Below are 24,418 nucleotides of genomic sequence, written 5' to 3'. Positions count from 1 at the left end.
AAAGTTATGCGACAAGTGCCCGCTAGTATTTACGAGCAAGTCCCAAAATCACAAATATTGCAGCACCACGGCACTTGTTTGCCCTTACGAACGACTGAAGAGGCTCTGCAACATTCACCCTATCCCCCCCCCACTCCCCACAACTGCTTCCCCCTCTCTTCCTGCTGCGCCGGATACATTCACCTTGCAAAATCTGTCTCCTCTCTGCCACGGTTTCTTTCCCTCTGAGGGAGAGGAGAGTCGGCTTGGAAATGCTTTTCGCGCCGACAATGGAAGCTCCTGGGTGCTGTAATATCATGTGAATTCAAACACAAATTCTCTACAAAAGAGGGAGGATTGTTTGCTTTGTTTGCATGCCTATGGGGCAAAGTGTGAAATTGGAGTTGGCCGGGCGCAAGAACCAATGCTGTCCATTGCCCGGGTGTGCTGTTCACTTGCGTGCACCAGCCTTAGTTTGAGGGCAGAAACAAAGCCTTCAACTGAGCAGGGAGACATTGCAGAGCCAGGCCCCTTCTACCTGTATCCAAGCCAGCGGCGGCAGTAATCACCTGAGTAGCCATGATCCCCCAGCCCCAACCAACCAACCACCCTGCCCGACCTACTCTTTGTCTGACCGGCTGGCTGGCACAAATCTTGACCGATCTGCTCCTTGTCATCCTGTCTACTCAAGCAGCAGCAGCAGCTTGAGTTTCTCGGCTCTGTCCAAAACAAAGAAAGCAGAGACGCAATAGCAGGATTGCTCTCAAGAAGACCCGCCTGCGCTGCTCACTTGTGTGCGCCAGCCTTATTGAGAGCAATCCTGCTGCGCCTCTGCTTTTTTCCAGTTGGACTGAGCCGCTTGAATGGGAAGAACGACAAGGAGAAGAGCAGTCGGGATTTGTGCCACGCGGCCTGCCAGGCAACAGGTAGGTTGGGCAGAGTGACTGGGTGGTTGGGGAGGAGATCATGGCCGCTCAGGTGGCTGCTGACACCACCGCCAGCAGCTTGGGTTTCTCGGCTCCATCCTAGTGGAAAAGAGCAGAGGCGCACGCGAGCAAGCAGTGCATCCGGGTCTTCTTGAGAGCAATCCTGCTGCTGCATCTCCGCTTTCTTCCACTTGGACGGAACCAAGAAATTCCAGCTGCTGACGCTGCTTGAGTGGGGAGGTCAACAAGGAGAAGAGAAGTCAGGATTTGTGCCAGCCAGCCAGTCAGGCAAGGAGTAGGTCGGGCGGGGTGGATGGCTGACTGGGGAGGGGGGATCATGGCCGCTGAGATGGCTGCCGCTGCCAGTGGCTTGGGTTTTGAAGCACTCCACAGGCGCTGAAAAACTTTTCATCCAAATGGAGACCTGACAGAGACAGCAAGCTCCGTATGCCTGGAATGTGCTCCGTTTCTAAGTGTGCATTGGCAGCTGCACAGAGGTTCCAGTCTCCCCAAAGTCTCCGCATGGCTGCCAATGCGCACTTAGAAAGGGAGCAGAAGGGCTCTGTGTCTCTAGCACCCTATTCCAGGCATATAGAGCTTGCGTTCTCTGTCAGGTTTCCGTTCGGATAAAAAGTGTCTCGGTGCCTTTGGAGTGCTTCAAAACGCAGCAAATTCTTGCATTTTGAAGCACTCCATAGGTGCTGAAACACTTTTTATCCAAACGGAGACCTGACAGAGACAGCAAGCTCTGTATGCCTGGAATGGGGCTCCTGAGAAACGGAGCCTTCTGCTCCGTTTCTAAGCATGCATTGGCAGCCACGTGGAGCTTCCAGTCTCCCCAAGGTCTCCATTCAGATAAGAAGTGTTTCAGCGCCTATGGGGCGTTTGAAAATGCAGCAAATGACCCATAGGCGCTCAAACTCTTTTTACCTGAACAGAGACCTGACAGAGTCTGGAAGCTCTGTGCGGTTGCCAGTGGGGCACTTGAGAAATGGAGCATTTCGCTCAGTTTCTAAGAGCCCATTTGCATGCAGATGGAGCTTCCAGTCTCTCCAAGGTCTCCGTCCTGCTGAAAATTGTTCCGGCAGTGGCAGAAAGGAGTTGGGGGCAGGAGCAGGAGATAGGCACCACAAACATCGCTAGAGTTCAGGCTCCCATTCTCTGCAAAAAAGGACGCGATATTACGAGCATCCAAAAGCTTCCATCTCCTCTCCTCTCCTTCAAAGGCAGAAATCGAAGCAGAGAGGAGACGGATCTTTTCAAGGTAAATGAGTCTGGTGCAACAGGAAGGAGGGGGGAGGATGAGGTATCTTAGTGAATCAAAGAGACCTTGGGGGCCTGTTCCATCACTAGCCCCCCCCCCATGGCCTTCCCCACCCTGAGATGCCTCATGTTCATTTAACAAGCTGCACATATGTTAACGAGCAGGGAGTGATCTCGTTCAAAGTACGAGATTCATTCCCATGAATTCTCGAGTTACGAATGGAATGGGCAAGTTCCATTACATTCGTAAATTGAGGATTACCTGTACTAATTGAGAGAGGGACTTGCTCAAAGTCACCCAGATGGTTTTCGTGGCTAAAGCAGGACTTGAACTCACTGTCTTCTGCTTTCTAGCCTGGTGCCTTAACCGCTAGACCAAATTAGCTCTTTATTTTCAGTTTTGTTTGCTTAAAAGCACTCCGTTAGAAGGTGCTTCATACAGAGAATTCGGAGATACAGACAATAAAGCGCATAATCCAGTTTTAAATTTAAGCAAATGCTTTATTTATTTAATGATCCTCTGTTTATGAATGAAAATGCTTATATTTCTTGGTTGGGTCACAAATCTCAGAATTTTCTGAGAAATGTTTAATGTGATTATCTTCTTAACTAGAAATGTGAAAAGAAGCATTTAAGAAAACTTCAAGATAATTTTGAAACAGGTATGTGTGTTTATGTCACTTTAGATAATACAGAATAAAGGTATATAGCATTTATATTTCAGTACATATTACTTGTTAATCAGCAGACAACTTTGTACCTTAGTTTAAATGTCTGTGATTAGTGCTCTATAATTTACAGTGCCCAACCTTGCAAAATCTTTAGCTTTACCCAAGGTATTGTGCTTGAGTCAGAGTTTCCTATTACAGCTGAACAGGGAAAACTAAATCCCTGCACTGATGAACAGTATAGTCATATAGTAACTTCCTAAAGGAGGACTAAATAACAGTTTAAACAACTGTGATTATGATAGTGCTAAAGCTGAGTGCGAAAAGGATACGGGAGGGTTTTCAAGAGTACATTACAGTACTGTACCCAGTTTTATTAGCGTGAAATGGTTTCTGAATAGAGTACTGTACTTTAGTATTACAATTTCTTTTTTAAAAGTATAGCTTTTCAAAGTGTAAATTCTAAGGAAAGCTATAAAGTTTAACATTGCTTTAGTTGATGCTTGTGTTCTCTTATTTGAGAGCAAGGTTACCAATTTTGCAAGCTACCGTTATGAGAACATGTCTATTGTAACAGTATACTTTTGATGTTAATGATCACCGTCTTACTAAAGATATCACAAACCTATAGTGTTGTCATTGCTTATTCTGAAGATTAATAATAAGTGATAAGTTGGAAGATCGGGATTTAAAGGAGGACACAGTCTTGGGACAAAGGCCATTTTCACTTAGATCTGCTTTGCCTAGTGTAGCTTTCTCCAATCTGCTCCTACCATACCCAGTTTTATTAGCCTATAAAACTATGTATCTCTAATTTGATTATAGCTCCCATACTATCCAATTTCTAAATTAGTGAATGTCTAAGTAATATGCTACTCTATATTTGAAGTTTTCTTAATACGAAATTGTTTTGACCCATATTTATAACTCACTACTAAATTTTTTATTCTTTTTAATGTAGAAACAGCGTATGATTTGTGCTGCCTCAGCGAAGACCAGCAACTAGACCGTGGACAATCGGTGTCATGCAACGGCCATTGCAAATTCTCTTTCTCCTCACGTGCTTTTCTGAGCTTCAAGTTTGACCATGATGCAATCATGAAAAATTTTGACTTCTGAAGCTTGGTTGTTTGGACAAGCTGGCTAGAGTCCTGGCACAGAGCGATTGAGTGGGTTTTTAAAATCCAACTTTTACATTTTCTCAGGTTTTAAAGCAATGCAGGGACCTAGTGGTGGACTGGAAAGTCTTGTTCTCATTGTAATATGGGAGTAGCACCATACAGTGTTGCACTTTAAATGCAGTTTAGCTTTTACCTGCAAAAATGCTTTCCAGTATATCATTTAGTAGTTCCTAGCTATGCATTAGTGGGCATTTTTAATTCATTTGTTGTCTGTCTAGATTTTGGAGGAGTATTTTACCCTTGGCCGTGTTAACCTTTTACACATTTAAATTACTCTTATGTATCATATTGGTTTTTTTGTGATATTTTGCAGTACAGCTGCTGAAAACCCGTACAGATTTTCTGAAGAGTACCATATTCTGTACTGAGCAAAGGAGCCAGGTATTGTATGATTCAGAATGTTGAAAAGCAACCTTTTGCTCTGAGAATTGTTCTGCCTGGGATCTTATATCATTCAGATCAATGTATTTCCCCATCTTCATTGTTGCACTGTACTGGAACTTTTTTAAAATATAGGCATGCTTTAAAATTGTATTACTAGTGTGATATTTTATCTTACTTTCTATTCAGTAGTTGTGTTGTTTCAGCTCCAATGGAAAGATGGTGGTGATATTGGAATGTGTCTAATATAACTTTTTACTGTTCCCCATGTGTGAAATGTCTAAGCTGTTTCCAACCAGAATTACAGATACTTTGAAAAATGAAAATGTATGTTTAAGGAGATAATTCTAGCAGAATTAGAATTAGTTTTTGGAAGTAGTACAAAAGAAAAAAAACATTATATGAAATTACATGGCTTATAGCTTTTGTGGCAACCAAACTAAGGAAAACATACGCTAGCCAATCTCAAAGCCCTATTAGTTATGCTGCCTATGACAGAAGTTTCATGGATGGTCTAAGGAAGTTTTCTAGTCTAATTAGGAGTTTAAAATCTCCTCCTAATAGTACGAGAGGGAATTAATTATACCAGCTTCAGATTGGCAGAACTGATAGCCTGAATCAGGAAAAAGCATCATTGAATCATTTTGATTGAAAGCTGATTCTTTTCCCACCTTGGAACACCATATATTGGGACTGTATGCCATTTACTGCCTATAGCAGTGGTTCTCAACCTTTCTAATGCCGCGACCCCATAATATAGTTCCCCATGTTGTGGTGACCCCCAACCACTTATACATCACCGGGTGACAGGGGCGTGGCCAAAGAAAAGGGGGAAAAATGGCAGACAGCCTTGTTTGGCGACCCCCGTGAAATGGTCGTTCGACCCCAAATGGGGTCCCGACCCACAGGTTGAGAACCACTGGCCTATAGAAACACCACCAGTTGACTTAGAAGGGTTTCCACAATAATGGAATTATTGGCAGAAGGGCACCACCACCCTATGCTAATGCCTTCATTCAAACAACAACAAGGACGTTTGTTTGTACTGTTCACTAGGTTTGTATCGTTTTCTTCCAGTATTTTGGTCTGTCTTAAAATTGAGTTTGATTTCAGAGTAGTAGCTCAACCATTGTGCTACATCAGTGAAAACATGGAGCGAATAGCAACAAGCAATAAAACCTGAATTTATAGTCCTAGCCCAAGGTGCACTGAAGGAATGTCTATAAATATAGATTGCATAAAACCTGCTACTGAATTTTGTTTCCTCAGTGCTCTAGCCTTATTATGACAGTTTGGATTCACAATATTCACTGAGGTTTCTGAAATTTATCTAGAGTAGGCTTGAAAGTTAAGTGTAGCCCATTCACTTGCAAAATTCTTGCAATATACAGTTTTCTGTTAAGGAATTGTACAATGAAATTTACATGTAACTATCATAAACTTCTTGTTCATAATAACAAAATAGATGCAGATTAATTCCCAAGTAAATTCAGTTTTCTTTATTGATCATTTTGTAAATAATTGAATTACAGACTAACCTGGTTGCTATATGCCTGCTTACTGTATCCAGCATTTATTTCATAACATGAAGTTAATTGGATTTGCATTATCTGTTAAAAGTAAGATAGTTGAAAAACTGGTGATGAAGATGCCGTATTCTTTTGTTTAATCTTCATCTGTGAAAATAACCTTTTGGTCAGTATTTAATGCAGGTAAACTCTTCTAGTAGTAAAAGTGCCTAATTTGCTAACTTCTCAATCATTGCAAATTGGATTTTTAGGCTGCTAGTGCCAATATTCTTCTGATGTGTACCTTGATTTCCAGGAATGTTACTGTTTAATGCTGCTTCCTTTATATGATGCCATTAATAAGAGGAACTTTGGCACAGTTATGTGTATTTTGAATATGAGGTGCTTACGTGTTATACTAGCAATGTGAGATTAATTTTCCTAAGTGTAAAGTAACTTATAGGGCCCACATTCTTTCCTTTTGAATATAGAAAACGTTTTCTGTTTTGCAGAGAATAATTTCTTAAGAAAATCCAGTGTCTGACTACTACTTTGTTGAGGGCTTTCCAGGGACTCTAAAAGACTAATTTTGGTTTATTAATCTAGCCTTAATACAGGTTGCAAATTAACATAGCAACATATGCAATAATTATCACTTTTACCAGATATTATATTGCACATGGCTGTATTCCTTAATTTGATTTTATCATGTCTTAAAGTATGGAAAATAATGTAATAGTTCCTGGGTGCCCTGCACTGTGAACATTTCAGATTGTTTACCTCTTCAGTTAGTAATTATATTTTTATTTTCTTGCAGAGAACTTAAATATTACACTCACATATTCCAAAATGCAGGCATATGGTCTTCTTAGGTTTCTATGTATCAGTGAAGAAAAGGCAGTTCATTGGCTGTAACTGATTCTTGTTTCTCTAATGGGGCATTTTAAAGGATGAAAAATAAATGATCTGTGCATGGATCTGAACTCATCTCCATAAAAACATTACTCTTTGACTGTTGGATTCTGTACTGCTGTTTAGCAGAGGGCATAGCAATTATTAATCTGCCTTACTTAATTGAATTAACTATGTCTTTTAAGATCAAGTTAAGTCTGCTATAAAAATGTAGACTAAATCATCTGGGGAGTGTTTCTATGTGTATGCTTAGTAAAGCTTTACATTTGTTCTTAACCTTTGTCTACTCTGTTAGGGATATATATATTTTGTGTGGCATGAAGTCTCATATCTTTCTTTGGATGCTTTTAAATATTCAGAGAAAACAGATTGAAAGAAGTATTCCAGCTTCAATTCTTCATTTCTTTCTGGATTATGGGCTAAATTTAAGCAGAATTTTAATAGATTTGTTATACAATTGTGTGCATGTTTGTTTCAGTTTAAATGTAAAGTTTTATTTCCAAGGCTGACAAATATACAATGTATGATCAAACAGTTAAGTGATGTATTGATATAACCTTTTACACAGTTTTTTGTTTTTATCACAAAGTAGGGAGTGCCGAATGAGTTAATAAATATGTGCTTAAAGCAGCTTTTGATATTTTAAATCTAGAGGTGATGGGGATAGTGTAAGTGCCTCTTTTCCAGTGTTTTTTTTTTTTTTTCATTGCTGCCTGCCTGAAATAGATCAATGACATTCTTTCTGCCTGGTAGCAGTGTTGCCTCAGATGCTATTTTAAATTTCAGATCAAACATTTTGTGAGATTTTTCTGGTTAGATGTGTAGATTTTGATTTTCCTATCCTAGATCAAGTATGTGGAACATGGGTATTTTTGTAGCTATTAATCATGAAGCACTCAGTTCAAATGTTCTGTTTCTCTTTTCTTACATTTGAATTCTTATAGGTACATCTAATCATGTGCACTGTGAAGGCTTCCTTATAGGAAAGCTGCCTATTACTAAAATTGGAATGTATTTAAACGTGTATTTTATTCAAGAAGCGGGAATTTGACTTAAACTGCTACTATATGCTGAAAACACGGATGGATGCAAAATGTCTTCAATGCTTATATTCAGTATACATTTCACTTGTTCCTCCAAGCGTGCTTATCAGAAATGATGTAAAAAAGTCCCATTTTTCTTACCTGAATCTTGAAAAGACCTATGTTTTTATGGGTTTTGAATTACACATCCATTTTTTAATATCAATATTCAGTCTTTTGTTTCATTGATCAGGATTCATCAATCAAACTTGGTGTATATATTCAAGGAGATTTTGGATTTTCCTTAGGCAACAGTATCACATATTAGATGGCAACAATTTTTTTTAAACCAAGGGGTGTTTCTAAAGTAATTTTGTATGTGACAAAAGTTTCTAACACAGTTTTGTATGTGTGGGGTGTGTGTGGATAAAAAATCCAGCTGGACACATATAAGCTTTTTGATGTGATAAAAGTAATTATAATTTGGTTAAGTAACATCAGAAATATTAGAGAATTAAAATTTTTCTAAAGTAGTTTTGTTAATTTAACGTTGTGTAAAAACAGCTTTTTGCAACATATTGTAAAATGTTATAAAATCATTTTTTAATTGGTAAATCAGTTAAATAGTCCAGTGTCGTAAAATGAATATACAGTATTCATTGTGGCTTATTTGTAGAAAATGTAAAAATCTTTCTATAATGGCACATATATTAGTGTAAATATAAATTTGATGTCCAAATTAGTTTTTCTTGACCAGAGTTTGTTTATTCCTTAAAGACCAATCTTAATCCTTTGTAGTGAGTGGTCTCTCAAACATGTTAAGGTGTTTTTCTTTGTTTTTAAATAAAGCAATTGTTAATATTCACTGTTACATGGTATAAAAGAATGACACTGCAATAGTAATAGCTTGTTTTAGATGAGATGGCAATGAAAATTACAACCGAAGATGCAATTATAGTAGATAATAAGAATCCATTTGAGAATTTTTATTGTTTCACACTTGGTCTAATATATATGGTTCAAATATCTTTACTGCTTGAAAAGACCTAAGGAAGATTTGGGGCAATAGACAGTGCAGATTTTTGCAATAATTTGTTCTTGAAAATGTTATTTTACTATTTTTAACAGCAAGAAACTTTGGTCCTGACCAAAATGAGGAACAATGAGTTGGTTAGTAGAGTAGTTCTTCTATCATATGTTAGAGGATAGAATTTTTTTCCATTTATATATTTAAAATAAACCAAGATTATCTTTGAAATATAATCAGATGCCAAGTATGTAATGTGTATGATTTTGTACGTACACCAAGGTATTTATATTTTGAAAAGAAACAACTATAAGAATGGGACTTGTAATAACAAATAATTTGAAATACTATGTTTCTGAACTGCAAGACTGTAGCGTGCTGCTTGGACTTTATACCTGACACTGCATAAGAACTGCAACTAACATTTACATACATTAACATACATTAAATGATTTCAGTATTTAAATTGTAAATTATCCTTCTCAAGCAACTTGCCCTTAACAGGGAATTTCAATAAGCTTAGGGTGCTTTATGCTGCATTGTCACCAGTGTCTTTATTGCTTTCTGGATCTTCTATGTTTTCCATTTATATTTTTAAAATAAACCAAGTTTGTCTTTAAAATATAATCAGATGCCAAGTATCTAATGTGTATGGTTGTGTGTGTTCACCAAGATGTATTTTGAAAAGAAACAACTATAATGTTGCTACATTTAGTTGAACTTGCTCAGAAATATTCCTAGATCAGTGGTGGCGAACCTATGGCATGGGTGCCAGAGGCGGCACTCAGAGCCCTCTCTGTGGGCACGCGCGCCATTGCCCCAGTCCTAGGCCTTCAGCTGGGTTTTATAAAACCTTTTCGCTTTAGGCCTCCGCCGCCGTGTGCAAAAAAAAAGGTTCAATCAATCAATCAATCAATTTCAACTTCTCTCGGAAAAAAAAAAGATCTTGCAAAGTTGGAATTGATTGATTGAACTTTGTAGTCCCACCCAGTCTGCCGTTACCACTGCGGCCACGCCCAACCAATGGGCCACACCCACCTGGCATCCGACGATGCATAAGTGGGTTTTGGTTGCAGTTTGGGCACTCGGTCTCTAAAAGGTTCGCCATCACTGTCCTACATCATGGACTTTCCTTTTCCAGGATTCTTGATTGCAGGATATCTTCCAGCTCAACAGGCAGATAGCATATATGCAATAACATATACAATAGGAACTATTTTTTCAAGCATTTTATCCAGTATGGGTTTTAAAAAAATGCCATATCCTATATTTAGTGGCTAAAAATACATTTCTAAAATGGTGAGTTTTGTTATATAAGAAATACATTAATTTTGCCTGATTCTTGTATGACACCATTAAACAATTTTCAGTCATAACTGTCATGTAAACAAATGTAAAGTGCAAGGTGGTCTTAAGTTGAGTATCCTCCAGCTGTGCAAACGTCAACCCTCAAAATTCTCGAGCCAGCACTGAAGTCTGAATAGCCAGAATTTGCTAAAGTTGGGGAATGGTGGTACAGAAAATATTCCAAGTGGAATTGAAACAAGTGCTATAAAACAGCGGTCTCCAACCTTTCTGGACCGGTGGCAGTGGGGTAGGAGGGAGAGAGGAGATGGTTTCATGTGTATGCATGAATGCTGCTTTCACAAATGAAGCTTTGCATGCATGACCTTGCCCACCACTTCTGCGGCCTAGTTCTGAATGGGCTGTGACCCAGAGGTTGGGGACTCCTGCTGTAAAATATTCCTATATATAAAATAGCTTCAGCTTGAGAATCATTTCACGCTCCCCAAAACAGATATCCAGGGCTTTTGACAAAGAAGGGCAAAATACATTAATCTGTTAAGAAAGAAAATTGAATGCCTTCTCAGCATTAAATTTTTATTCAGAATATAAGAACATTTATAAAAGTGTTATAAATGTCTCTGTATAAATAACTAGTTTGTACAATTCTATATCAAATAAACACAAATAGCTATTTTACAGCATCTAAAAAACTTATTAGAATGAGAAAAAACAATGAAAATGGTGTTTTTTCAACAAAAATTGCTAATATAAACAAAACAATACTGACATTTAATTTAAAAATGTGCTTGCTGTTTTGTAAATAACAATACATTCAAGCTGGTGTAAAAATCATGCCTTGAAAAAGTAACAGAATATATTTTGTACAATATGTCAGATGTACCAGCTTCTAGAAGCCTATTTTAACTGTAACGTGTCACGAAATCAGCTTTTGCTTAAGAGACAGAATGGATATTAACCGTATTATGGTGGAACTATTCTAGCATGCCTGCCAGCTTTAGCAAAGCCAAGATGCTGGATGCATCTGAAAGTTTTTGCTCAAGTAATACCACTGATGGAATGCTGGAGGAGGTGCAGTTTCCCTTATTGTGTTGAGAAAATATGGAAACTGCAGGACGACAATGGCAAGATTGCTGCATTCTTTTCATTTGGCATGATCCTCTGCTGGTTGAAAAGCCTTACATCAATTCAAGGAATCCAATTTGTTTAAGCTAAAGTAGGGCTCTCCTGCTCACCTAGCAGTTCGAAAGCATGCAAATGTGAGTAGATTAATAGGTACCACTTTGGTGGGAAGGTAATAGCGTTCTGTGCTCCTTTGGTGTATAGCCATACTGGCCACATGACCACAGATAAATGTCTTCGGTCAAGGCTACCTCTCTTGACTAAGAAAGGAAGATGAGCACTGTGCCTTAAGAGTCGGACAAGACTGCATAGGGAAACCTTATGGAAAAACAGTTAATGGCATGTTAAAATAGGTTAAGAATTATAAGTAAAATATGGAATGTATAATGTAGTTCACAGTACAATTCTGAAGATTTCTAATGAAAGAAAAAAGTTAGTGAATGAAATAAATTACTTCCATGTACCAGAAGCAGGTATTCTTTAAATTAGCAATTTCTAATAACAATTGTCATTGCTAATCCAAAAACAAACCCAGAATGATTCAGACAAGCTACTCTAAGTACAATGATAAAACACTATTACAAAAAATATTAAATCATGCAATAAGAAATTTTAAAATGAGAATGAATAATCTTTTTTTCAGATTATTTGCGGTTTACAACTTGTGGGGAAAAAAAAGGAACCAAACAGGTGAATTCCCCTCACATTTTACTATATTCTTCATGGACTAAAATCTTTTTTATAAATATCTGATTTGCTTAGATTATGGAGTTGATGTAGTTTTGCCTAACAATCATAGCATTTGTCATAAAACAAATGTACTATATTGAAAAATGCCAAGCAGAAAAAAAGGCAAGAAAACTGGGCCCAAATGAAGTCTAATGTGATTAACGTGTAGAGCAATACGCTGGGTGTCACATGGAGATGGGGAGAATCACAGGTGAATGATGTCACAGTCAAAGTCTGTCAGGATCACGTTAGTGAACAGAAGGCCATTTTCTCCATGGGATGAAAAAGATGGAATTAATCAGTACTAGCTTCAGAGCATGCTTTTCTTTCCTATCCTTTCCTTCCAAAACCTGTCATACAGATCAGCTTGGATACTCCTGCTTAGAAGACTGCATGGTACAGGAACAAGGATAGGACGTTGCACATTTTTTTAAACTCCACTTTTGGAAAGGGCAATCTGAAATGTTCTGTCTATACCAAATTCAAATGCAGAGATACCTTTGAAAATAAATCCTTACATAGTTCTTATTTCAGACAACTCCAAATTGAGATAATTTAATGTCTCTAATCCTAATAAAACAATGCAGGTTAGATCTGTCTAACTTGCTTTATTTGAAAACATGGCTAGGTGCTGATCTTCACTATAAAAGAAATAAAAAAAATCAGTTTGAAGTGTATTAAATTGCCTACAATGATTAAATGTGGATGAACATTCAAAAGACTAAGAAGAGATTGGTAGGACTATTGGTCTTATTGTAGTCTTTCCAAGAATCAGTGCAAGGAGAAACCATTCTAAAAGGAAGGCACCATTGCAAAGCATCTGCCATGATTGAGGATTATCCTTACAAGATTAATGTCCAACATCTATACAGCAGACTAAAGGAAAAAGAATTATTGCTACACTTACAAAAGAAAAATAGAATAGATATTTCAATTTAAAAAGGCTTTAAAATTTAAGGGACATAATACTGCATTCTCCTCTAATTCTAATTGATACGGTTTACTGAGCTAAGTGGACAGTATTGGCATCGTAACTGATCCTCACTGGAAATTAATGTTCCCACATTTACATTCATTTAATTAGGCACATTCCTTAACATTTTATGCTGGTTTTAATCAGAAAATTAAAAAGTAAAATGAGCAAAGGGGAATATTGTTATTTTGGAACTAAACAGCTGACTTGTTAATTTTATGAATCTTACCCCATACAAACACTATTCTAGAATATTTTGCAACACTCATGTAATTTATATACGGAATGCAAAGGATTAGACATTGTCCAGCAATATACTCCTTCATTTCTTTTATAAATGCATAACTGCTACAAGTTAAGAACAACCTCTTACTTGTGATAGATAGCAGCAGTGAAATAGCTTGTCTTTAGAAAATAGATCAATGTTTCCCAAACTGATGAATTCTGGGAGATGAAGTGCACACATCTTAACAATTGCCACGTTTGAGAAATACTGCACTAGATGCTTAGTCTCAGAATTACTATGGATTCTATTCCATGACTGACTGAGATGGCAAACTGCAGGTTTATCAAATCATGCAATAGGATGATGCTGGGTCATTTTCAATGGGCATATTCTAAAAAGTGTACTACAAACAGAAAGATAAGAGGCACCAGTTATAGTGTGGGAGAAATTATTCCAGTTGGTTTGACATAAAATTCTTCCACTGCCCCTATTTTTACTGCTATTTAATGAGAAGCAAAAAAAAGTAAAACTAATTTAGTCTACATTTCAAAAGCCCAATTTAAAATTATATTTCCACTACATCTTCCTTTGAGTTGTAACAGCTATTTATCAACTTACACCTCCGCTGCAAAAATTATATACGTGCAGTAGTTACTGTGATTTCCCATCACTTGAAGAAGCAAGAGTAATGTTCCTGTTCCCCATAAAAGACAATTGTATGCTAATACTTGATCTGCTGTGTACCTAGAGGTTGACTACAGATACCTGATTTACATTGTAAGTGGGAATGCAGAATGAATGACAAAAGAAAATGGGAAAAGAAATGCTATTATCCAAATGAAAGCGATGAGTGCACTGGTGTTCCAGCACTGCCTCATTGTTTATGGTAGACTCCAAAGAGAGTGTTCAGTGAATAAGAGCAGAAGAATATACTTACATACAAATTTGAAATTTATAAGATAATCTGTAATAATATCAGTAAAACTATTACATGGAAAATGTGATAAACTGATACATTTACCATCAGGCACTGAGTATGCTCAATTATACAAAAACATTGTTTGGGGGCTCCTGCCCATGGCTGTGTATTGTTGAAGTTGCAATCTCACTATGAGGTACTGATCTCCAACTTTGCCTGGTTTGTATCAATTAACAACTGTGTTTACTATCTCGAGTCTTGTAAGGAGTCATTTTTGTAATGGCACATTGATTAAAGAAAACTAATATCTCTTAAAGCGATGTTTCATTGGTATGGGGTCTTGAATTCTCTTCTTCCAGCAAAGCAATTCTTTGTTTGAGCATCCTGACTTGAGTCTCATGTCTTTCCACCATTGCCATCATCTGGGATTCCAGTTTCTTCAGCTTATTTTGGTGCTTCTTCTTTGCTTTCTCATAGGCAGCCACAAGGTTACTATGGAAACACAATAATATAAGGTCAAGGTAGTCATATCTACACATCCATTCTGATTGGCAGCATCTTAAATGGTTATTGATTAGTTGACATGCTGGGCATGATCCCCACAACAACTTTTCAATTCCAGCTGGCTACACAGCTCTGCTCTGCGTATAAGCCCAACATTCTGCCAGTGCATTGACAATCATGTATATTCCATACAGTGATTCACAATAAGTATAACAAAAAAAAATGTGAGTTTAACTCAGCGTATATAGTATGTTGCCATTGATGGAGGAACCCTTTACCTGTTTGCTCTTTTCAAATCATTAACAAACTCTGCAGACTGTTGATGCCGAATTTCGCTGCTCTTAGTTAGTCTTTCCAAGGCATTCACCAACTCCTGCACTCTGGATTTCAGTTTCTTTTCCCTGGAAAGTACAAAGCATAGTACCATCAATCCAAATGATGTATCCAGGGCAAATAAGTTGAACCAAATCTTATTTATCATCTGCAATCTGAGTGACATTGCATTACTCTGATAGCATGGAAGCCCAGTTAATACTGGTGTTGTTCATATGTTAATTAACTTCTGCTATGTATTCAAGATGGACAGTGATTAATATTTATATCTATTTATATGTAAAGATGTAGGTATATACATATGTTGTGTATAGCCTGTTTCTATGTGTGTTATGTAGGTGTACACTTTTGAGAGCAAGCAACAGAATTTCATTTTTAATTGTGCCAGTGTATCCACAATAAAAAATGACAATAAGAGTTATCTTATTAATTTAATTTATTACCTTATTATGCAGGTTTGAAGCTGCATAAAGGGATGGCAGCATGGACCATTTTTCTGCGATACAGATCTCATAATACTATTATATAACAACATTTGTTGCAAGTACCACACTGCTGGAGAGCTGCACATACGGAGTCCAAATGACATTCACAAGCAGGACTCTAATGAGTCACGCCAAAGCTGTTTCAGTATAGAAGATGCTACTGCTATTACATACTATTGCTAATTACTAACACAATTGATTTTCTACTATCTAGTAAAATTGGCTGTAAAAATATACCCTTATTTTAGCAAAATTAATAAGATTTATATGGCTGCTCATGTATGTAGCACCAACCTGGACAGCTTATAAACACTACATGTAAAAGCCAGCATCTCTAAAAGCAATAAACCCCTCACATCCAACAAACAACCTTTCTTAGCTTAGACCACACACTACCCCAAAGCTTGTGGAAAAAGCCAGATCTACAAGGCTTTTCAGAAGACTAGAGGGGAGGCATCTGCTGAATATCAGGAGGGGGTGTGCGTCCAAATATATTTTGTATTTATATATTCAATTTGTATCTCACCTTTTTATTCAGAAGCTCAAGATTGTGGATATACTGGCTTCTCTTCCTATTCTCCCCAACAGCCTTGTGAGGCAGGTTGGGCTGGGAGAGAACGACTTACCTAAAGGCAATGAGTGTGCTACTGGGGTAAGGATGGCATTGGTCTCAGTGCCAATCCTGCATCTTAACCAGTACATCACACTGGCTCTCAATGCCTTATATTATGACTTCCGTTATACAGCAATTCAAAGATGGCCAAGCCATTTCTTATGAAACTGTAAGCAAGTCAGACTTGACAAGTACGTACCTAGTTTTCTATCTCTAGCTAAGTCTAAGAGGTACTTCAGAAAGTGCAGGAGGGCAAGCAGGCCCCTCTTTAAAGCAACTGCATTTTTAGTCTGACTTCCACACAAACCTGAAAAATGATATGACTGCTTTACAGAGAAGTTTACCTATCATCTGTCACACACTAATCATTGTATCTGAATCATCAACAAGCACAGTACAAATACCGGCACAGAGTTGAAAGTTATACTGCCGTTTTGGAGCGTTCTTATAGTTCAAGATTGTCTTATAATACCTCTTGTGAAAGGTGAAAATTGCCATTAAGAATAACAACACTGTCCAATTTCTAGGAAAAGCTTGGTCCTAAACTTATTAAAAGATGTCATTCAAATTAGTTTCTAACTGTAATTACCTTTTTTCTTTGAAAACTTTGATTTGTAATAATGAATGGATACAAGACAGCAGAGCAGCAATACTGAAAAAAAATCTATCAACCCTCATCACTTTCAAAGAGCCACTACAACTGCACATTAGCCATTAACTTTTTATTTACAACTTAGCCTTAATCTGGCCTCTTGGTGGCACTGTCTACAATGCCAAAAGCCATGCATGCTGCCTTTTCTAGTAAATTTCACTTGAGTAACATATATTTTAAAGGAATGCCTCTTAAACAATGTTGTCATTACTAATCAACCTGTAAAGCAAGTTTGCTAAGGAGTCGAATCTCTATTAATGAAATTAGAGAGAATGAGGCAGACTAAAAAACACCCTTATCTGAGTCAGAGACTGATCTAATCTAACTGAGGGGCAGGGTTTAATCCATGGCTTAGTACATATGGCAGATTTGGAAGAATAACAGGAGAGCTACTTCTAAGGAGTAGCTTTTGCACATATTACTAAAAGATATAACGCTTTCAAGAATTCACTAAGGCAGCTGAAAGATCCTGTGCTTGGATCAAAACCAAATACAGCTATCAATGGAATCTGGTACCTTGCTTCATTCAGCACCCAGCTCATGCCAGGAGCTTTTAGGACTATTCAAGCCAACACAAATATAACTCTTCTCCATAACTCCTAGCTGAACATATAGAGGTCAGAAAAAGTACAGAGTAAAGCGGTATGCAAAGCTCTGCTCTGCACTAGTTTGTTTGTTAAAATCAATACCTGGAGAGATTACCTTTATCTATACCCACACTGAACAGAGAAACTGCACTAAACTGCAACAGGTCCAACTGAGCTCGGAATTATCACCAGTGGGCAGAATCTCTCTAGGGCAGGGGTCGACAACCCCCCGGTCTGTGGATTGGCACTAGGCCGCAGCATACAAGGAACCAGGCCGGGCAAACAAATGAAGCCCCATCCGCTGGATGCAGGCAGCACATGAAACCATGCCCCACATAACCGGTCCTTGGTGCTCAAAAGGTTGGGGTCTCTGCTCTGGGGTCATAGATAGCTTTGCCACCAGTCCCTCAAAATGTCAGAAATTAAAGCTGTCTGGAAATATTGTGGCCAGGATCCCCTTCCAAGCTTTGTTCTGACAAGCAGCAGTTAAAAAAAAATGATGAAAAGTATTTAAAAAGTAATACTAATATTAATGGGAATTTGTATGTAATTATGAGGAACATCATTTCCATTAATGACATCCTTTTTATATTTCTTGGGAATCCATCTACAGTCCAAAAACAATATATTCAAATTTATATGTTATAAATTCTTCATTTGTACCATATAATTTTTCTTAGGAAAGGAAGGCCAGATTATTTCAATTTTTGACAAGCCTACCTTTCTCCATAATGCTTTTTATACTTCATTACACTTTTTATTAATTTATAGCTTCTGCTAGAATTTAGTTCTTCTCGTCATCCTGTTAATGTTTTACAAGTGGAATCAAAGTTTTCATGTTATAAAAATCATATGCTGTTCAATTCCTCAAAGGAACAAAAAATATTTTTATGATGGAAAAGTGGTATACACAGGTAGTCCTTGTTTAGCAATCATAACAGGAACCAGCAACTCAGTCATTAAGCAGTTGCTAACTGAACATGACTGTGCATATGATTTTACTTCAACTTTCCTTTGCTTTACAGAGCTGTGCAGGTCGCAAATGTGAAGTTTGCTGTCATTTCTTTTTCATCACCATATTAACTGCACACAGTCACTGTATGAGGCAGCTGTTAAACATGAACTACTTATAAGCTGACATCAGTATTCATCAGTATGTAACCTCTTTCCTTTCAATGGCGAATTAAAAGCTACTCAACATACTTTTATTAAAATTAGCTTATAGTTGAAAAAAGAAATTTGTGAGGTAGTCTTAAGTTTCATCTCTTGGTTTCAGTTTTTTGTTGTAGCCAATTGTCAATCTAATATTAACAAAAGCCCATGAGTTCCCCCCACCCTATAGCCCTTTCCTCCATCTTTGTCTTATTGGAACCCTGCATAGCATTTCTGCAGATGAAGAAGCCCGAGGACTCGGCTACCACTGCCAGCTGACCTTCTTCATCGTCCTTGCCTTCCTCCCTGCCCAACCCAACCCCAGCCTGCTCTGGGAGATGCAATCTGTCCTGCAGCCAAAACCCTACAAAGCTCTCATGCTCAAGTCCTGCTCAAGTCCTGCTCAGCTCAGCCAAACTGCCACAGGGACCCTGAGCAGTGGTTGTGCTGCCTCCCCCTGGGCAGACCCATCCCATGGGGCTGCTTTGCAGGCAGGAACTCCCAAAGCGGAGTCCATGGTGCACCCTGGAACCAGAGCAAGGAGTGTAATTTCAGCTGTGGACACCCCAAAGTTTCTCCATATGTCCTGCAACTGCCCAGTTACCACTTACTTCTGCCTTGCCTCCATGGTGCAAAGACCAGATAGCTGCTTTAAAGCAGCAGTGAGCCTTGGCAGAAGGACTCACATGTTGGTGGTGGCTCTTTGCAGAGATAAGTGAAACCAGGAGAAGCAGCAGCTTCTGAGGGTGGCAGTTTGCAATAGAACTTTTGCACCTGGGTGCTAGGTAGGTCTGGGGTGAGCTGACACAAGTCCTTTCATGCATGGTAGGCTTTTTACCATGGCTGGCAGCAGGGTGAGATTGCTAAAGTAGAGCAACAATATTTTCAAATTTGATTCAGGATTTCATTTGCTTTAGTTTTTCTGCTGACATTTTCACAAGAGCACGCTAGTTAAATAGAATTTTTCAGCATTCTGAGATCTCACCTAGACCTAGAGATCTAAAATTGAAAAGCACTGTACTGTATTTCTGGTTGCTAACTTCTTTGTCGTATTGAATAGCTTTTTAAAATGATGCATATTGTCTCATGCACAACTGGGTGTAACATGGATAGAGAGGTCCTTTAGTCTTATTTGTTTCAAAGGTTTTAAATCCATTCCTTGCTCTCATGCATTTTTAATAGAATCCTAGAAATATGATACAATAACCCTCTTCCCTTCCTAAAAAAAAACCCTCCTCTCTCTTAGATCATCTTACTCTCCATTCTGCCTATGTATGATTGTTCCCTCTAGGATATTTTGCTCATTCCTCTTCCCTGTGGAGTTAAGTGCTTTTCTGTGCTCCTGACCTGTTAGTGAATTTATAAAGCCCAATGTATAAAAAAGAAACACCAAATCCTGCATCTCTCATCTATGACTGCAGAAGAAAGCTTACTTGTTTTCAAGGAACAATGTTATACTTAACTCTCATGCCAAAATAATTAGTACATACTGTTATTTTAGGATAGGCAAGCGGTACTATCAATTATTGTTCAGACCACCTATTCTCAAATTTACGGATGTTGTGATTTGGTATAGATGGTTTGGCGGTATAGAATCTTATAATTTAATGTCAAAATACCTCCCATGAGAAAAGCTGCATAAGAATACTATTTAGATAAGCACAAATACACTGCAGCAACCCGGAATATCAGAAGAAGGAAACAGATCATCCATACAACATCTTTCACATTAGGATACGTATATTGCTATAACTATAATGCTTCCTTTGCTTGCAAGGAAAGCAAGTCTTGGTCACAAAAAGAGTTAGATTTCTAACAGTCTTCCCTAATTCTTGAACAAGCTATATGGCCTTTCATTGCAAATACCAAAGACACTACAATAGACTAGAGACGGTTCAAAGTGCCACTGAATTAGACCTGACTCAGCTCTTCCAGGGATATTCCAGTAGTTTCTTTGATCTTCTCCATCCATCTTAACTGTTGGCTTCTTCTCCTATTTTCTACAACCTTGTCAATCATAGTAGGTTTTTTTTTAAAAAAAAAAAATAATCATCCGCCCATATTAGGGGTTCCTAAATGGTTGGTTCTTCTTGCAGACCATGGTACTAGGGAGTCATTATCTTTGACTTCTTATTAATCCAAGAATTTTATTTTCTATTTTTATTTCCATAAGGCTAATAGTAGTGTTATCTACATATTGAAGTTCTTAATATCTCAGCCTATTTTGAGTCCAGCTGATATCTCTTCTAATCCTGCCACTTCTTGTATTATTTTCAACCCAAACCAATGTTATACAGGAAGTATAGAAGGGGCTCAGACCATTCGTCAACAGAATAGGAACAAATTTGATGTGACAGCAGAAGCCAGCGAAAGAAAAACTGAGTTAAAATATGAAACCTACAGAGAAAAAAATCCCCAAAATATCTCTAGGGGAGAGGCACCTGGGTAAGCAACTTGAAATGCTTCCATTGTTCCATTCTAAGCTCCTCCCTCCAGACTGCATACCCAGACAGGATCTGGATCAGTCCTTCCCTACCTAAACTTAACTGACAGCCAGATGTTCCTGTGAGGAGACAATCACTGAATAAGATAATTGCTAAACAAAGACTACCTGTAATAACAATGTAGCTGTCATAATACAGGAGTTACATAGGTATATCGTGTTATACCATTCACTTCTCAGGTCATGGAATAGAAATATTAGTATGAGCATATCAGCAACTATTTTCTTACTCTTCTAGCTACAACAGACAAAGTTATGAGTATGACAGTTAAAAGCATCAAACTGCTGGCAAGTAGTTCCTTTTATGCTCTTAAGAGTAATAAAATGGTTGACTGGATTGCCTACTATAATGCATAGCATAGTAAGATAATTAAATTGTTTCACTCTGGCAAGAATTAGAAGGCAATTTAGAAGAACTGACAAGATTTGTGAGATAGGAAGTACTGCTGATATTCTCTTTTTTCATTTAGTTATTTCTAGAATTACTGTTAATATAAAACTTGGCAGCTTATTACAGGGAATCTAAACTAACAGAGATAATTCTGGAATGCTATTTCTAAATTTGCCACGTCTCCCTAGTGATTTTTTGATTAGTATAGTCACCTACTCTGTCCTCTAGAGTTTTCATGTACGTTGTGAGAATTAACAGCAATAATTAATCTGCTGGTTTATAGATATTGTGAAAACCTGAGGGACATGCAGATGAGCATTTCAGAATATGAAATGAGAAAATGGATACTTCAAAACTACATAATTGCAGAACAGTAAGAACATCTGACTAATTTAAAGGCCGCTATAAACTCGTAGATTTATTAGCACCTTTCTATTCGGGAAAGGGAGGGAGAACACATCTCGCTTACCGTCTGAGGGCATTTGCCAATTCTGCAGTCAGCTCACTTTCATTGTAAGATTTGAGCTCAGTTAGTGTTAATGATGCTGATGTGCCATCTGTGCACTCCTGCAAATTAAACCAAGACAAGGTAGGATTACCTTACATAAATCCAGGCACATTTTAAAGTTTATAGTAATCAAAAAACATAACTTTATCATCTGACTATCAGTCACTTGGCTCCATTTTAACCTCTTTCAAGGAGTCTTTCCAAATAAAAACAGCATAACACATAATAAAAATATGTAATAAAATAGTAAGAGATATAAACAGCTTTCAAAATACCTATCCACAAATGCCATTCAAACTTAAAAGACAACACAAATTGATTTAAATCCTCTTAAATATAGTATGCACGAAATCCTCTATGTATTTATACAATAGGAAAGGAATATAACGGAATAGGGACTAGCAAAAAAAAAGCTCCTATTGTTAGTACTCAGTTTTATGCATCTTGGAAGTGCAGGTAAGAAAACTTGCAATGTTGATCTTAAAACTATATAGAGCTGCATAAGGATATAGGTAGTTCCCCACACTAAAAGAACAAAGATACAACTTTAAATTGTTCCATAATGAATCAGCAACCATTGCAGCAAAAGGATTGACACAACGTTACCTACAGTCTTCAAGGGCAAAAATTCTCCCCACTTCAAGCATTTGATAATTGCTTTGCAACAACTTTGAATAAGCCTAATCTCTTACTAGGCAAATATATACAGGCAGTCCTCGATTTATAACCACAATTGAACCCAAAATTTCCATTGCTAAGCAAGATAATTTTTAAGTGAATTGTGCCCCATTTTATGAACTTTTTATACTACAGTTGTTAATCAAATCACTTTAGTTGTTAAGTGAATCATACAATTGTAAAGCAAATAAGCAAATCTGGATTTCCCATTGACTTTGCTTGTTGGAAGCCAGTTGGGAAGGTTAGAAATGGTGATCACATGACCCCAGGACAGTGCAACTGTTATAAATACATGCCAGTTGCCAAGCGCTCAGATTTTGATCATGTGACCATGAAATGCAATGGTCGTAAGTGTGAAAACTAGTCATAAATCCCTTTTTTCAGTGCCATTGTAACTTCGAACAGTCACTTAAGAAATGGTTGTAAGTTGAGGACTACCTATATGACAGTAACTCACCTTACTTGACTTGTCTTTGCTGCTGCTACCAGTTGAACTGAGAGACCTCATTCTCTGTTCTTTTTGCTCTTCTACTTCTGATTTTAGGTGCTCAATGTGGACCAAATATGCTTGTTCCTGAGCTTCTCGACTGCTCAACTTCAACTCGAGAGCTTTCTTCTCTTTTTCTAGCAAGTACAGCTGTGCTTTCAGTTCTGCCATTTCTTCCTGTTGGGGGAGACAGCACAATATCAAAGTAGTATGTCAGATCAACAGAATTCCGCATAACTAACGTGCAGTATTTATTCTGTATCTAATAAGATATGGTCTTCTTAATTGTAGGTACAAAACATATGTCTATTTTGTGTTCTATAGTTCACTACTGTTCTGGGTTAAATTGTTGTTTAAAAATAAAATGATTTTGCGTAAAATTATTGCAGCTATACTTTTAAATCAAGATATCAAGATTGCCTTGCCTGATACATCATTAAATAAAATACCTTCATTGCCATGAGTTCCTGCATAAGTACAGCGTTTTCTAGATCCAGTCTTTGGCTGTCTCCACGAGGCTTGACATCATAACTGAGGGGGTCAATATGGATGCTCTCCAGCTCCAGCATAGTTAATTTAATAGCTGCTCTATCATTTTTTAGTTGTTGAATGTAGTCCTTCAATCTCTGCTCATCCTCCTTTGTGAACTCTGTGTCACAACTGCTTGCTGTTGAACTAGTAGTACTTAGGAAAAAAGGGAAAACACATTTAGCAATGATATATCTAAATAGTCCTCTTGTGTGCATAAGAATAAAAGAAATAAACAAAAACATGTCTCAGTGTACTGTAGATATTGATAAATTGTTTTTTTCAGTAAAACAGTGCTAAGAGTCAGTGAATAACTTAATTGATGAATAAGATCTATCTTATTTTAAGATTTACACAAAAGTGGGCTTGATAGACTATTTGCAAAAGAAAAGCCAAGCAGTTTATCACTTCATCATCTTTAACTACATGCTATAATCAGTATGGCCTATACTCCAATATCGCCTAAAGCACGGGTGTCACACTCAATCGCGTCACGTGACATATTGCAACGTTTTTTACCTTTGTGGAGCTGGGGTGGGCATGGCCTGTGTGTGACGCATCTAGCTCACAGGCTGCCAGTTTGACACCACTGATCTAAAGTCAGAAATACTTGGTTTTTACATTTTATAATTGTAATTTATTATTTTATTTGTATCCTGTCTTTATTTTTACAAATAACTCGAGGCAGTGAGCGTATCCATCATACCTTCCTCTTCCTTTTTTCCCCACAACAACAATCCTATGAGGTGGATTGGGCTGAGAGAGAGAGACTGGCCCAAAGTCATCCATCTGGCTTTCATGGCTAAGACTTGAACTCACAGTCTCATGCTTTCTAGTCATGTGCTTTAACCATTTG

At 37.7% G+C, this 24,418-nt stretch overlaps 2 protein-coding genes across 7 annotated transcripts in view; one reads left to right on the top strand and one right to left on the bottom strand.

Moving 5' to 3' along the window:
• Positions 1-9,494, top strand: part of DCP2 (decapping mRNA 2) — a 33,712-nt gene extending 24,218 nt beyond the window's left edge. For all 4 annotated transcript variants that reach the window (XM_039366381.1, XM_039366379.1, XM_039366378.1 and 1 more), the window contains 2 exons: positions 2,782-2,830; positions 3,798-9,494. In XM_039366381.1, the coding sequence (XP_039222315.1) occupies positions 2,782-2,830; positions 3,798-3,955 (207 nt within the window). In that variant the 3' untranslated portion in view covers positions 3,956-9,494. The remainder of the gene's footprint in view (positions 1-2,781; positions 2,831-3,797) is intronic.
• Positions 9,495-12,652: 3,158 nt separating this feature from the next.
• The window catches only part of MCC (MCC regulator of WNT signaling pathway), a 72,819-nt gene continuing 61,053 nt past the window's right edge, over positions 12,653-24,418 (bottom strand). For 2 of the 3 annotated variants that reach the window (XM_039366376.1, XM_039366377.1), the window contains 5 exons: positions 23,484-23,718; positions 23,005-23,211; positions 21,831-21,928; positions 14,924-15,046; positions 14,453-14,633 (listed from right to left, as the gene is read on the bottom strand). In XM_039366376.1, coding sequence (XP_039222310.1) covers positions 14,453-14,633; positions 14,924-15,046; positions 21,831-21,928; positions 23,005-23,211; positions 23,484-23,718 — 844 coding nt within the window. Of the gene's footprint in view, positions 14,634-14,923; positions 15,047-21,830; positions 21,929-23,004; positions 23,212-23,483; positions 23,719-24,418 lie in introns of all 3 variants that reach the window. The other variant, XM_039366375.1, reaches the window with a different exon arrangement.

This window comes from Crotalus tigris, unplaced genomic scaffold (assembly GCF_016545835.1).
Source record: "Crotalus tigris isolate CLP2741 ecotype Arizona unplaced genomic scaffold, ASM1654583v1 scf7180000020270.473046, whole genome shotgun sequence".
NCBI lineage: Eukaryota > Metazoa > Chordata > Lepidosauria > Squamata > Viperidae > Crotalus > Crotalus tigris.
The sequence above is the reverse complement of the archived record's forward strand: the minus strand, read 5'-3'. Positions and strand labels throughout refer to the sequence as shown.